General features: G+C 55.7%; 2 protein-coding genes across 2 annotated transcripts; one reads left to right on the forward strand and one right to left on the reverse strand.

Annotated features, from left to right (window-relative positions):
• The first annotated feature begins 2119 nt into the window (after window positions 1–2119).
• LOC133771103 (anosmin-1-like) lies at window positions 2120–8184 on the forward strand. Its single transcript, XM_062206820.1, has 9 exons — window positions 2120–2263; window positions 3329–3376; window positions 3986–4048; window positions 4132–4354; window positions 5095–5279; window positions 5401–5530; window positions 5735–5922; window positions 6105–6237; window positions 6545–8184. Exons 1-9 carry the CDS (start codon window positions 2120–2122, stop codon window positions 6727–6729), a joined length of 1299 nt encoding a protein of 432 aa, XP_062062804.1. The 3' UTR covers window positions 6730–8184.
• On the reverse strand, window positions 7976–12507 carry LOC133771104 (steryl-sulfatase-like). Its single transcript, XM_062206821.1, has 9 exons — window positions 12249–12507; window positions 11767–11888; window positions 11498–11620; window positions 10718–11141; window positions 10140–10276; window positions 9784–9921; window positions 8907–9066; window positions 8577–8698; window positions 7976–8313 (listed from the first exon to the last, which is right to left on the reverse strand). The coding sequence occupies exons 1-9, from the start codon at window positions 12404–12406 to the stop codon at window positions 7976–7978; spliced, it is 1722 nt and encodes a 573-aa protein (XP_062062805.1). The 5' UTR covers window positions 12407–12507.
• Window positions 12508–15958: the final 3451 nt, after the last annotated feature.

Here is a 15958-nt window from a genome sequence, read left to right on the forward strand (position 1 = left end):
CACAGCTTTCAATAGACACAAGGATTGAATTTGGGAGTTTCTATTCTGTTCCATTAATTTATATGTCTGTTTTTGTGCCAGTACCAGGCTATTTTGATTATCCTGTAGTTTGTCTTGAAATCCAGGATTGTGATGCCTCTAGCTTTGTTTTTGTTGTACAAGATTGCTTTAGCTATCCAGCATCTCGTGTTTCCATATGAATTCTAGCATCATTTTTTTTTTCTGGATCTGAAAAGAATGTCATTGATATTTTGATTGATATCATATTGAATCTCTAAATTGATTTCGTAAGTATAGATATTTTGGTGATGTTGATTCTTCCAATCCATTAATGTGGAAGATTTTTCAATTTTTAATGTCTTCTTCTATTTCTTTCTTTAGTGTTTTATAATTTTCATCATAGTAATCTTTGAATTCTTTGGTTAACTTTATTCCAAGATATTTGATGAATTTGATTCTTTTTGGAGCTACTGTGAATAGTACTGATCTTACAAGTTCTTTTTCAGCCATGGCGTTGTCTGTGCATACAAAGGCTCTTGATTTTTCCGTGTTGATTTTATATAGCACCACTTTACCAACTCTTTTATGGTTCCAATAGTCTGAGTGAAGATTTTTGAATCTTCTAAGTAGCATCATGTCATCTGCAAATAAGGATAATTTGAGTTCCTCTTTTCTAATTTCTACCCCTTTGATTATTTTTCTTGCCTGATGACTCTAATTAAAATCTCCAGAACTATATTAAATAATAGTGAAGGCCAGCACAGTGGCTCACTAGGCTAATGCTCCGCCTGCAGCGCCGGCACCCCGGGTTCTAGTCCCAGTTGGGACGCTGGTTCTATCCTGGTTGCTGCTCTTCCAGTTCACCTCTCTGCTGTGGCCCGGGAGTGCAGTGGAGGATGGCCCAAGTGCTTGGGCCCTGCACAGGCATGGGAGACCAGGAGAAGCACCTGGCTCCTGCCTTCGGATCAGCACAGTGCACCAGCTGTATCAGTCATTTTGGGAGTGAACCAACAGAAGGAAGACCTTTCTCTCTGTCTCTTTCTCTCACTGTCTAACTCTGCCTGCAAAAAAAAAAAATAGACTCGACATCCTTTTCTGATGTCATTTCTGGGAGTGGGTGTTGACAGCTTTTCTTCATTCAGTAGGATGCTTGCCGTGGGTTTGTTATGTTGCCTTCATTGTGCTGAACAATGTTCCTTCTATACCCATTATCCTTGAGGTTTTCATCATAAAAGATGTTGTATTTTATCAAATGCTTTCTCTGAATCTATTGATATTATCATATGATTTTATTCTTATTATTTGTGAATGTGGTTTATCACATTGATTGATTTGTGAATATTGAACTATTGGTGCCCTCCGATGACAAATCCCATGGGGTCAGGCTGCATTATCTTTGTAATGTGTTGCTAGATTCGACTGGCTAATATTTTGTTGAGGAGTTTTGTGTCTATGTTCATTAGAGAAATTGGTCTATAGTTCTCTTTGTTGCATAGTTTCCAGGTTAAGCATTAGGAAAATGCAGGCTTTGTAGAAGCAGTTTGGGAGGATTGCCACCCTTTCAATTGCTTTGAATAGTTTGGGAAGAATTTAAATTAATTCTGTCAAGCAAGTACCTGCACCCAATGGCGCGGCCTCCTCTGGGCGCCGGCGCAGCCCCTGGACCTGTCACTGAAATCTCTGCAGCCAATGGGACAGCCGCCTATCATTCACACTCCCAGCGCCCGCCTCCAGAACTGTCACTCTAGCCCTTCCAGGCAATAGCGTAGCCGCCTGTCACTCCCAGCCGCTGCGCCCACCCCCTGACCCGAACAGCCCCTCCTCCGATACCCCAGCGCCTGCGCACTGTCCCCACCTCCTGCCTGTCACTCAAGTCCCTCCAGCCAATGGCACAGCCGCCTATCACCCTGCGACCGCCCCTGCCTGTCACTCAAGCCTCTCCAGCCAATGCCTTGGCCCCTGTACTCTGGTCCCGCCCCCTGATAGCAGTCAAGTCCCTCCGGTCAATGCCTTGGCCCCTGTACTCCCGCCCAGGAATTAGATTGACAGCCTCTCCAGCCAATGCCCCGGCGCCCTGGCGAGGACCCGCCTCCCGCGCTGACGGACAACCGCGCCCATCATGGCTTCCGGCGCGCTGCTGGCGCTGGGTGCGGTGCTGGCCGCCGGCTCGGGCCCCGGGGCGGTGGGCGCGGGGTCGCTGTGGGTCGGGGTCCTCCATGGTTCGCGCTGCGCGGCCCGGTGCCTGAGTCTGCGGCTGCTGCAGGTACGCGGGGCCCCGCCAGGGGGATGCGCGACGCGGAAATCCGCCCGGGACGCGATCGTGGGGCTCCCCCGGCTCCCCAGGGACCCCCGAGACCCCCAGGGACCCCCGCGGGTCTCCTTCAACCAGCGGCGTTGCAAAAGTGCCCGGGCATCGGCCATCGGTGTCCCCTCAGAAGAACCCCGGTCCCCAACCAGGGGGTTCCCGACACAGAATTCGGCCTGGACGCAGTCGCGGGGTTTCCCTAGCACCCCCAGACGCCCACAGATCTCCTAGATCCCCCACGGGCCCCCTCGGATCCCCACGGTTCTCAGTAAACCGGCGGTGTTGCAAAGGTGCCCGGGCCTCGGCCTCGGTGTCCCCCTAGAGAAGACCCGTCTCTCACCAAGGGGGTGCTCCCGACGTGGAAATCGGGCCAGGACGCGATTGCTCCCCCGGCGCCCGGAACCCCAGAGACCGTCAGGGACCCCCACGGATCCCCAAGACCCCCGTAAACGGGCATCGTTGCAAAAGTTCCCTAGCATCGGCCGTTGGTGTCCCTTTAGGTGCCCTGGCATCAGCCATTGGTGTCCTCTTAGAGGGACCCTGGTCCCCAGCCAGGGGAGTTCAGGAGGTGGAAATCTGCCCAAAATGGGATTGCTGGGCTGCCTAGGCTCCTTCAGACCCCCATGGCTCCACAGAGAACCCCAGCGACCCCTGAGACCCCCTGGCAGAAGCAGCAACACTGCCCCTCACGCAGGGCCCCCAGAGTCTCCAGGGTTCCAGGCCATTTTGTGGGGCCTGGGGGCCAGGGGCATGGGGGGCTCTTACTAGAGGAGACTTGGGGACCCCCCACGGTCCTAAAGAATCTTAGGGGACCCTCCTAGGGCCCTAAGGAGAACTGCGTGGGGGAGAAAATAAAGGAAAAAAAACACTGTGGAGTGCTGTGCCTGGGGATGGGGGGTGAGAATGTGTGTCTGTTGGTTAATACTTAATGGGGTCCTGAAACTTGGAAAAAAAATCACTGTGGGGTGTTGTGCCTGGGGATGAGGGTGTGAATGTGTGTCTGTTTTCTTTTTTCTTCCGCAGAACAATGGTTCCCTGGTTTGGTGCCAGAATGACAAGCAGTGTTCGACGGTAGGATTCCTAGACGTGGATGCAATCCATGTATGAAACACACGTGTCGGACACGGGAACTCCACAGGGAGCAGGTGCACAGTTGCCCAGGTTGTTGATGGACATTCTCATGTACGATGTCAGGGATCAGCCCAGGCTCTTGTCATTGACTCGGGGACCCGGTGCACCTGCTGGAGAGCCAGATGGAGCTCCTGGTGTAGGCTCAGAGCCCAGTACACCTGCTGGAGACCCGGATGGAGCCTCTGCTGCAGGCTCTGGGCCCCATTCACCTGCTGGAGACCCGGATGGAGATCCTGGTGCAGGCTCAGGGCCCTTGTGCACCTGCCTGAGACCCAGATGGAGCTCCTGGTGTAAACTCGGGGCCCTCGTGCACCTGCTGGAGACGCGGATAGAGCTCTTTGTGTAGACTCGGGACCCCGTGCACCTGCTTGGACCTGGATGGAGCTCCTGATTTAGACTTGGGGACCCGTGCACCTGCTGGAGACCGGGTTGGAGCTCTGGGGGGCCCTGTACACCTGCTGAGCCCCGGATGGTGCTCCTGGTGCACCTGCTGAGCCCCAGATGGACTCCTGTTGCCACCTGATTAACCTCCTTCTTCTCTCCTGACAGTGTCTGGAGCCCTGCAAGCACCCAGGGGAGCTGGAGACGCAGCCATGTCAGAGCTTCTGTGAGGTGAGGATGTCGGTTTCTGCCCCCCCCCCCCCAGCAGCTGACTGTCGGTTTCAAAGCCCCCCGTCTTTCTCCCTTCCCCCCAGCCGCTGTTCCCCGTGTGGAGCCACGAGTGCCTGAGCAGCTGCGCCTTCATTCGCTCACTGCTGGTGGCCAAGCAGGGGACGTGTCCGGCGCCGGCCCGAGCCAGCGGCTTCGCAGCGGCCTGCGTGGTTGGCTGCGAGGTCGACGCCGAGTGCCCCGGGGGCCGGAAGTGCTGCTCCAATGGCTGTGGCCGCACCTGCCAGGCACCCCGGGGGGCCTTCCGAGGTCAGCGGGGCTGTCAATTATGGTGGGGGCAGGGCGGGGTCGCTGTGAGCTCCAGAGGTCTCAGGGGTCTCCGTGCACTCCAGGGAGTCTCCAGGGGTCTCTGTGAGCTCCAGAGGGTCTCCAGGGGTCTCTGTGCACTCCAGGGCGTCTCCAGGGGTCTCCGTGAGTCCCAGGGGTCTCCAGGGCTCTCTGTGAGTCCCAGGGGTCTCCAGTGGTCTCTGTGCACTCCAAGGGGTCTCCAGCGGTCTCTGTGAGTCCCAGGGGTTTCCAGGGGTCTCTTGGCATCCCTAGGGGTCTCTGTGAGCTCCAGGGGTCTCCAGGAGTCTCTGTGACTCCCAGGGGTCTCTAATGGTCCGAGGGTCCCCGGGATTCTCTGGGAGTTTCTCTAACTCTCAGGGGTCTCTGGGGGTCTCCAAGGGTCCCAGGGGTTCTAAGGCGTCCCCGGGGGTCTCCGAGGGTCCCAGGGTTCTCAGGGGTCCCCAGAGGTCTCTGTGAGCTCCAGGGGTCTCCAGGAGTCTCTGTGACTCCCAGCGGTCTCTAATGGTCTGAGGAGGTCTCTGGGGGTCCCCGGGGTTCTCTGGGGGTCTCTCTGACTCCCAGGGGTCTCTGGGGGTCTCCAAGGGTCCCAGGGGTTCTAAGGGGCCCCCAGGGGCCTCTGAGGGTTATCAGGGGTCCCCAGGGGTCTCTGTGACTCCCAGGGGTCCCCTGGGGTCTCCCTGACCCAGGCTCCTCCACCCTAGGGGTCCCCCTGAAACCCCGGAGGCAGCTACGGCTCAGGGAGCTGGGGTCAGGGCCCCTGGAGGTCCGGTGGTCGTCCAGGTTCAACGTCTCCCTGGAGCCCGTGGTGTACGTGGTGCAGCGCCGGTGGAATTATGGGATGGCGCCCAGTGAGCATAGGGCCACTGCATGGGAGACAGTGGCCCAGGTCAGTCATTGAAATATTTAAATTGGTGGGCGGGGCCTGGCAGCCATCTTGGGTCCCCGTCCATCATTTTTATTTAATTTCCGGTTCACATCCGGGCCATTTTCTGTGTCCCCTGTTCCAGACCACAGACCAGCGAGTCCGGCTGCCCGATGTCCGGCCAGGCCGCTGGTACCAGTTCCGAGTGGCCGCCGTCAACGTGCACGGCACCCGGGGCTTCACCACTCCTGGCAGGCACTTCCGGTCATCCAGAGGTCAGTGCAGGGCCCCGCCTCTCCAGGTTCCTCTGTGCCTGGTCGATCGGGGGCTCCGTGGCTGTGGCTCCCATGGGGCTATGGACCCCCAAACCTGGTCCACCGGGGGCTCCCGTGGCCGGGGCTCCATGGCCCATGCCCATGCTCAGGCCGGCCCCTGGGTGATGCCGTCGCGCCTCATGGCCCCTCTCCACTGGGTTGCAGCTCCGTCGGCCCCACCGGCCCCTGCCAACCTGCGTGTGCGGAACTCCACGGTGCATGGCGCTGATGGGACTGTGGCTGCCACCGTGGCCTGGGAGCCCCCTGAGGACCCCGACGTCCCCGTGCACCACTACAGGGTCTCCTGGGGCCGCGTGGCCGAGGGGCAGCGGTGGAGGAAGACAGCAGACGGGGTGAGCAGGGCGGGGGAGGGGCTGCGGCCCCCTCGCAGGGGTTCTGGTAATCTGAGATCCCTGGGATCCCAGGTAATCTAAGGAATCTCTAAGGAATCCCAGTAATTGGACAGATCCGACTGAGGGATTCAGGTAATCTGATGGGTCCCTGGGATCTTAGGGACCTCCCCCCGACCCCGCAGCACCGGAGCTCAGTGACCCTGCAGCGCCTGCGTCCCGGTGGCGTCTACACCGTGCAGCTGCAGGCTGTGAGCCAGTGGAGGCCGACACGGCTGCAGAGCCCAAAGGCTGCCCTGCACTTCACAGCCGCCGGCGGTGAGTGACATTTCCGGACACCGGAAGTCCCGCCCACCCCCACTCACAGTGAGTGGCATTTCCGGGCACCGGAAATCCGGTCCACATACATCTGCTCACGGTGAGTGACGTTTTCTGCACATTGTAAGTCCCGCCCACTCCTGCTCTCAGTCAGTGACACAGTGACACTGGAAGTCCCACCCACTGACTTCCGCACACTGGAAGTCCCCCTGTGACATCTCCTGACTTTTTTAGAGCTGTCGTCAGACATGAATGTCTTTCTGGTTGACAAGTATCTATCACCTTGATGGATGTATCGTCTCCACAGGGCCCCAGCTCCAGCCCAAGGCATTGACACTGAGTCAGCATCCCTCGAACTTCCCAGGAGCCTTTGCAGTGAGCACTCTGTCAATCATGGGTCATCAACATTTTGAACGGATTTCCCAGAAGCCTTTGCAGTTGGGGCTCCTGTCAATCATATGTCACCATGGACATGCCAAGAGGACTTCCTAGAAGCCTTTGCAGGGAGTGCTCCTGTCAGTCATGCATCATCTGCATGCCTAATAGACTTCCCAGAAGCCTTTGCAGTCGGGGCTCCTATCAATTGGTGCACAGTCCTCGATTCACACAGGCATGACTGCCACACCCATGAACATGCATGTGCAAACCCGGCTACATACGTGTGCACCCCACAGGGCAGCCACACGCAGATCCGGGGTCACGATCTTTGATGGAGAGGCAGCTGCATGACCCCAGGGTCACAACGTTTGATGTGACACGGACAGGCGGCCGTGTGACCATGTGACTTTTTTTATTTAATTCTCATTCCTCCCGATTGGGCCATGTGGAAAATTGCAAGATGGCTTCCTGTCGCCTGGTTATTTATTGACTGCAATAAACATGGTCGGGGTCTCTGTACAGTGGCCCTGTTGTCCTGAGGGTCCAGGCTGCCCCGACCATCAAATCCAGTGATGGGTGGAACCCTCAGGTCCCTGGAGTTCACCCTGGGGCCCCTGGACCAGAGTTCCTGGTTCTAAGCTGCTGTTCCATACTTGCCGAGTCATGGTTCTATACCTGCCAAATCTTATTTCTATACCTGCCAAGTCATGGTTCCATACCTGCCAAGTCATGCTTCCATACCTGCCAAGTCATAATTTCTATACCTGCTGTCACGCTTCCATACATGCTGAGTCATATACCTGCTGAGCCATCTTTCTATACATGCTGAGTCATGGTTTTACACTTGCTGAGTCACGCAGCTATAGGCTCTTGTGGTGACAGCAGAAAGTGCTCTGTGCCGGGGACCGACTGCTGTGCAGTGACTGACAGCTGCTCCAAGAGACCCGGGACCCTCTGGGTGGCCACCCCTGATCCCCACTCCATTCTGCACAACCAGGGCCAGATTGATGGTTTCCCAGTCCAGTCGGGGCGGGCTCTGAGGGTGACAGGTTCCTGGTACAGTCCGGGGCAGACTCTGAGGCAGACGGACAGGATCCCAGTCGGTTCATCTGCATCTATAAGGAACACCTGCTGCTTCCTTTGCAGTGAACACTTTATGGGATTCATTGTGAACCCTGAGTCCAGGTTCCTGTCTGTGTCAAAGGTGGCCAACTGATCCACAGATGGAGCCACAGGTTTGTGTCCAGGATAAAGACGGCCGACTGAGCCACACGTGGCCCCAGGTCCGTGCCCAAGATAAAGATGGCCAACAGCCACGTTGGGAGCCACGCATGGCCCCAGCTGCCCAGCAGGTGCATGGCTACAGCCCTGAGGCCCCAGCTGCCCAAATCTGCAGCCATGGCTTCCAGACCACATGGCCCGGGGCCAGCTGGTTGGGGACATTGGGGGACACAGAGCTCCGGTGCTCTGCCACCGCCTCCAGGATGGCCTCCAGGATTGCCTGGTGGCGCGGCTCGGTGTGCGGCATGAGGGGCATGGCCTCACCAGGGTCGCGGGCCAGGTTGAAGAGCAGGGGTGGGTCGTGGTTCATCACGTGGGTGGGACCCTGGCACAGGCACACGTGGGTGGGGAAGCAGCCGTTGGCGCCGGCCGGGTGAAACTTGGGCGTGAAGAAGAAGGCCTTGAACACGGCTGAGCCTGGGGGTGGATTCGGGCTGTCAGTCATGGGGAGGGACAGAGCTGGGCTGTCAGTCGGGGGGAGGGGGAGGCCAGGGCTGTCAGTCACAGGGAAGGGCTGGGCCAGGGCTATCAGTCACGGAGGACCTGTCAATCAACTATGGATGACCTGTCAGTCATGGGGATGAACTGTCAATCAATCATGGGGCTGACATCTACCTCTACCCAGCATGTCCCAAGGCCCACGCCCGCCGTTCCCAGCATGCCCTGGGGTGCACACTCACTGTTGCGTGGCAGCCAGCGCACAGCCTGCAGGTAGGCGTTGCAGTAGTGGAACAGGAACTCGTGGGCCGACCGCTGGCTCTGCCCTCGGAGGAGGGGCATCAGGTCCCACCCATCAATCACCCTGGGGGAGTGGGGCTTGTGTGTGACTGACTTTGGGGGTCCCTGGGGGGGGTCTCCCTTGAATCCCAGGTCCCATCTGTAAACCACCCTGGAGGCAGGTCTTGACTCTGTCAATCACCCTGAGGGGCGAGCTTGTGTGAGACTGACTTTGGGGGTCCCATGTCCCATCTGTCAATCACCCTGGGGCAGGGCCTGCATCTGTCAATCACCTGTCGTGGGGCAGTGGCGCCCCTGTGAGCCCGGCCACGGTGGGGAAGATGTCCATGTTGCTGGTGGCCGCATCCACCTCGAGTCCGGCAGGGATGACCCCAGGCCAGTGCAGGATCCCCGGCACCCAGATGCCGCCCTCCCAGTTGTTGGCTTTGCCACCTGCAGGAGACAGATGGGAGGGAGAGGTGGCTGCTGGATCAGCCTTGTCCACAGGGTCTCATGACATGGTCTGGTCTCATCCTACAGGTTCAGTGATTCTACGTTGAACATGACGGACTCTTATTATGACAGAGTCCCCTCCCTGACCTCATAGATGCGATCTGGACCATAGGGTACTTTTATATTGACAGTATGCTCTAGAAGGGACTCTTATTTTGACACAGACTCCTCAGTGATGACCCAGACACCTGCAGCTCCACCCTGGGGACTTTTATTATGACACAGCCCACTCCATGACATCTTAGGTTCAATATTGACCAGGAGGGACTTTTATTGTGATAGGGTCGGCTCTAGCGGGGACTATAATTGTGACATGATCCCCTCCAAGACTACCCAGATGCCTCCACCTCGACCACGGGGCACTCTTATTATAACAGGGTCCTTTTCATGACATCATAGATTCGATCTGGACCATGGGGGAATTTTATGACAGGGTCTGCTCTAGGAGAGACTCTTATTATGACACAGTCCCCTCCATGACGAACCAGATGCCTCCATCTTGATCTTGAGGGACTTTTATTATAACAGGGCCTGCTCTGGCAGAGACACTTATTATGACAGGGTCCCCTCCAGGATGCACCTGATGCCTCCCTCTGGGCCTTGGGGGACTCTTCTTGTGACACTGTGACCCTGAGACCGGTCTGCACCCCTGCTCACCCCTGTAGATGCCATTGCTGCCCCCGTGGACCTCGCCCGTGGCCGTCACCTCCTCCACGTGGGCGCCCTGGTCAGACGAGAAGTAGACGATGGTGCGGCTGGCCAGGCCCAGCTCGTCCAGGACCTGCAGGATCTGGCCTGGACCAGAAGAAAACAGATTATCTGGTGCCAACCAGCTTGGGGACCAAGATGGCTGACAGGGACGAATTCACATTGCAATATGAGATTCGGCCCCCTGTGGCGCCAGAGACAAATTCAAGTTGCAATATGAGATTCAGCCAACCGGTGCGCCAGATAAATTCACGTTGCATTCTGGGATCCGGCCACCAGGTGGCGCCAGAGACACACGTGCATACCCACGCTCCAGTCCAACTCCTCCACGGCGTCCCCGTAAGCCCCATGCCAGCTCCTGTGGGTGAACTCTGGGGAGGCGAACAGTGCTGTGTGCACGTGGATATAGGACAGCAGCAGCAGAAAGGGCTTCTGGAAGTTCCTGGAGGGAGGTGGGCAAGAAAAAATGGGCGAAACACTTGAACAGGTAATTTTTTGGTTCATAGAAGGTGATGCAAAATAGGCACCGGAAATAGGCAAAAAGGGTTCAGAGTGTATCTAAAATGGCTGCCAGAAGTGGGTATAACAGCAAATCCGGAATGGCCACTGGAAGTGGATGAAAAAGCACTTCGAGCCGATCCAAAGTGGGCACTGGAAGTGGGCATAAAATGCTCAGACCCTACCCAAAATGGCCACCGGAAGTGGGCGAGAAAGCCCTCAGACCCGACCCAAAATGGCCTCTGGAAGTGGGCTGAAAAGTTCTCCGAGCTAATTCAAAATGGCCACCGGAATTGGGCAAAGCAGCTCAGAGCTGATCCAAAACGGCCACCGGAAATGGGCATACAGCATGCAGACCCACTCAAAATGGCCACCGCGGACTCACCGCCGTATGAACCCCGCGGCCTCCTCTGTGAGCCTCTGCGTGAGGTTCTCATAGTCCAGAGGCTGCTGGGCCACTTCAAAGTCGCGCATGAGGAAGCAGTGGAGTGGCCGGAAGTAGTGCCGGAACAGGAAGTGGCCACCCAGCAAGATGGCCACGGGCAGCAGGAGGCCCAGGAAGGCGGCAGGCGGTGGCCGGGCCAGGCCGAGGCAGCGCAGCGCGGCCAGGGTCAGGGCAGCGGCGCCCAGGGCCTGCACAGGGACCACCACGATCCAGCGCACGGCACCCTCAAACACTGTGCCAGCCCCTGGCTTGCAGTCCCGCAGGTTGGTGGCCGGGAGCCCGAAGAACTGGTCGAAGCCATGGACCCGCGGGTGGTGGCAGAAGTCACGCGGGTGCCAGCAGCTCAGGCCCAGGTGCCACTTCCCTGGGACCGGAAGTTCGTTGGTGACAGACAGCCTGGTCCCGCCCAGAGGGCCAACTTCCTGTCACGTGACTGGAAATGCCTTCTCCTGCCTTCCCTGTCAGCATTTGACAGGGCCGAGGGCAGGTGATGGACAGCCTACACCCACCCCAATGGCCAACTTCCAGTCATGTGACTGGACTACCTTCTGCTGCCTTCCCCTGGGTGGGGTCCTCCCTTGCATATTGCTGCTACTTGACCACGCTTTGCCTATCATTTTTATAAACGGAATTCCCGCCCACCCCAGAAGTCCCACTTTGAAAGTTCTGCCCACCCTGGAAGTCCCGCCCCCGCCCCAGGCATTCCGGAACCTTCTGTACCGACAAGCGCTGTGGTGTAGCCGCGGGCCTTGGCTAGCCTGGCGAATGTGACCTCGGTGGCCGGGAGACCCCCAGATGAAGCTGGGAACAGGAAGACACCCACCCGCGACCGCGTAGCCATGCCTGCGGGGCCGGGAAGAGATGAAGCCCCACCCCCTGCCCCTTGCCACGCCCCCACCTCCGAGGACAAGCCCAACCCTCCCCGGCCCTTCCCCCACCCCTAAGGAAAGCCCCGCCCTTTCCCAGCCCCACTCCCGTGAACCACAGACCCGAGCGCACCGGGTAGCGTCCAGTCAGAAAGGCTGCACGGCTTGGTGTGCACAGTGGGGCGGCAGCCAAGTGCTGGGTCAGTTTCACGCCATCACGTGCCAGCTGGTCAATGTTTGGGGTTCTGGGGGCAGAAGAGACCCAGATGAGCCATGGAGGCTCCAAGATGGCCACTGTTCAGTTACAAGATGACTGCCCAAGAGACCCGGATGACTGTGCTATAAGATGGGTGCCATCAAGGCTATAAGATGGCCCGGATGAGCCATTGAGGCTACAAGATGGTCTCTATGGAGGTACAAGATGGCCACCTGAGAGACCCGGATGAACTGTTGAGGATGCAAGATGGCCACCATGGAAGTACAAGATGGCCACAAGATGGCCACCCTAGAGACCCGGATGAGCCCTGGAGGCTAGAAGATGGCCGCCTGAGAGACCCAGATGACAGTGCCACAAGATGGCTGCCTGAGAGACCCTGATGTCCCACCTGAGCGTCCTGTTGCCATAGCAGCCGAGGTCACCAATGCCGAGGTCATCGGCCAGGAGCAGGACGATGTTGGGGAGTGGGGCTGTGGTGGCAGTGTGGGCGTGGCCTTGGCTCGGACCCAGGAAGAGGAGGAGGAGGAGGCATGAGGCTCTCATCATCCTGCACAGAGAGACAGCGGTGTCAAAGCTCCCTGCTCCTCTCTGTTTCAAGGCTCTCCGCCACAGCTTTTATTACAATAAAAGAGGGCGTGGCTCTGAGCCTTGAGTGGCGGGCTCTCCATTCAATGTCAGGAGGAGACAGGGCTTTGATTGATTTGCTTTCTGGTTTGCATTAGTGATGGGCGGGTCACTGACTAGCTATGGACTACCCATTGATCACTATTGTTTATTGATCAATTATTGGTTGTTGACGAATTATAGATTATTGATTGGTTATCGAATATTGATTGGTTGTCGGTTATTGGTCATTGGCTGATTATTGGTGATTAATTATTGGTTAATGGTTAGTTTTAAGTTTATTTTTCATTAATTTCTGAAATTGAGGCTTAAATTTTATTCATTTTTCTGGGAGTGAGGGATCAAAGTCAGACCAATAAATGATCAATAAGTGACCGATAATCACCAGCCACCAACCAATAGCTAATAATCATTAACTAATCGATAATTGGTAACTGATCGATAGCCAATACCCAACAGCAATAACTAAGAGCTAACAATAACTGATTGCTAATCAACAACTAAATAATAATCAATAACTAATCAATAACTAATGGGTAACTGCTAACTAACCAAAAACCAATTGTTGACCAATAAGGAATAGCTGATCAATAACCAACTAGTAACTGACCAATAACCAATAACTAAGCAATGGCTTATCAATAACTCACTTATCACCAACCCATCACTGACCCATAACTAACCAATACCCAATCACAGACCAAAAACCAATCACTGACCAATCGGCCATAGCCAATCGATAACAAATACCTAACCAATAACCTGATCCAGACACGTCTTCACTGGCGGTCCCCTCTCCCACAGCAGTCGGACACGGTCAGATTCGAATGCCCATTTCCTGGGTGCTAGAACTTTCTGCACCGGCCCTGGCTGGAATCTTCTGGCCTCCAGACAAATCCGCACAGACTGACAGCTGTCAATCATATCAACCGCATGAACTTCTGACCCAGATGCTAAGACACATTCATTGCTGGGGACACACATTCATCCCTCAAGGCTACCACACATAGAGAACATTCCGGAAACCCCAACCGCCTTCTGCTGAGTCATGCTGACTCACGCTGGCCTGTGTGTCCATCACTCAATCAGGCCCACTCCCAGAATAGATGGATCAATAGTTGGCTACGAAGAAGACTCTGGAGTCCTCTGGGTAGGGTGCTGGATGCTGAGTTATCCCAGCTACAGAACCAGGGGGAGTGTCGAGAGCGGGCGGAGACTCTGTGCAGCAGAAACGACCATGGCTCCACCCACAACTGGATAGCCCAGATACATTGTAGCAATTCTAATTCGCAAAGTTAATACATTGTAGCGATTTTGATTTGGGTCTCAAAACACAAACCTGATACACTGTAGCAATTCGATACATTGTAGAAATTCCTAATCCACCTCTAATTCGTCAAATTTGATACATTGTAGCAATACAACACACTGTAGCGATTTTGACTCCAACCTTAGCTCACAAATGCAATACATCCCAGCTATCTGATACATTGTAGCAATTCTAACTCACAAATTTGATACATTGTAGCGAATTTAACTTGCTTTTTGATTCGCCAATCTGATACATCATAGCGATCTGATGCAGTGTAGCGATTCTAAATTTAAATTTAACTCACAAACTCGATGCAATGTAGCAATTTGATACATTGTAGCAATTCTGAATCTGATTGCAGTTTATGAATCTGAGACATTGCAGCAATTACAGGTCGCAATTCTGATACATTGTAGCTATTTGACCCACCGTGGCAGCTTCAATTCACAAACTTGACACACTGTAGCAATTCAATACAACCTGCCAAATTCAATACAATGTTGCAAGTTTGATGCATGTTGCGATTTCTTGGTACCATGTAGCAAGGTGACCCCAGGACCTTGGCACAGCCCCCTCCTGCGCGTCCCTGACCCCCAACTCACCGCTCCCTCAGAGGCTCCAGGACACGACTTCCCGCTGCCAGAGCCAGACCCCGTCTGCCTGGGGCCTTGGCCGACAGCTAGCATGTGTCAACCCCCACATCAATCAATCATTACCACCACGTCAGAGAGAGAGAGGTCGGTGGCCAATGGCTCCCGGCTGTGACTCAGTGAGAAAAAACTCACAGCTGAGTCTAAGGGTGATGGAGCCACCCCGGGGGTGGCTAAGTGTACCTGCCAGGCCCCATGGCACACATAATTAGGCTGTCAATCATCAGAGGACTTCCTGTACAGGGTCATGGCAGGGACAGGGAGCTCCTGGGGGCCCCGTGCACCTGCAGGAAACCCGGATGAGCTCCTAGGGGCCCCGTGCACCTGCTGGAGACCAGGATGGAGCTCCTGGTGCAGGCTCAGGGCCCCGTGCACCCACTGGATGCCCAGATGGAGCTCCTGGTGCAGGCTCGGGCCCCGTGCCCCTGCTGGAGACCAGGATGGAGCTCCTGGTGCAGGCTCAGGGCCCCGTGCACCCACTGGATACCCGGATGGAGATCCTGGCGCAGGCTCGGGGTTCCTGTGCACCTGCTGGAGACCCGGATGAGCTCCTGGGGGCCCCATGCACCTGCTGAAGACCAGGATGGAGCTCCTGGTGCAGGTTCATGGCCCCGTGCACCTGCCAGAGACCCGGATGGAGCTCCTGGTGCAGGCTCAGGGCCGTGTGTAATCCTCCCTGGGCTGTGTGTGTCCGGAACGTTCAGTCCGGAGGGCACAGTACCTGAGCCACACAAACAACAGCCGTGAGGAATTTGTTCCCTGTGTCAACACCCGGGGTTGTGCAAGGCCAGCGTCACCAGTGTGGACGGTAGGCTCTAGCAAAGGATGAGGCAATCACTGAGCACATAGCCCTGGGCCTTGGTTGTTTGGAACTTTGTAATATTGCAGAGGTGGAGACACCTGTCCATCACACCGGAAAGCCTGTCAATCACTCATCAGAACCCTGTCAGTCACTCCATAAAATTTTTTTAATTCGCGAAGGCTCTGTTTAATCATAAAAATTCTCTTTGGCATAAAAACACCCTTTCAGACAGAAACGTACCCGTGTTTCTGTCAGAAAATTTTCCGTCAGAAATTCGAATTTCTGAGGAGAGAAATGGGGAATGGGAATTCTGGGAATTCTAGAAGCAGCGGCTTGTCCGTGTGCTGTCCCCTGTCCATCAATGTTGGCAGGATCCGTGATGGGCGGATCCAATATGGCTGCCGCTCCTGTAAGAACTTGAAGCTGCTAGCATCCAACATGGCTGCCACTCCAGTCAAAACGAGAAATTGCCAGACTCCAATATGGCTGCCGCTCCTATCAGAGCAATAAATCGCTAGGATCCAAGATGGCTACATTTCCTGTCAGATAAAAAAATTCCAGAATCCAATATGGCTACCGTGCCCATCAGAACTAGAAATTGCCGGAAGCCAATATGGCTGCTGCTCCTGTCACAAGGAGAAATTGCCAGGATCCAACATGGCTGTCGGTCACGTCATAATGAGAAATTGCCAGCATCCAACATGGCTTTC

The sequence above is a fragment of the Lepus europaeus genome, chromosome 12, assembly GCF_033115175.1.
Source record: "Lepus europaeus isolate LE1 chromosome 12, mLepTim1.pri, whole genome shotgun sequence".
NCBI classification, from domain to species: domain Eukaryota; kingdom Metazoa; phylum Chordata; class Mammalia; order Lagomorpha; family Leporidae; genus Lepus; species Lepus europaeus.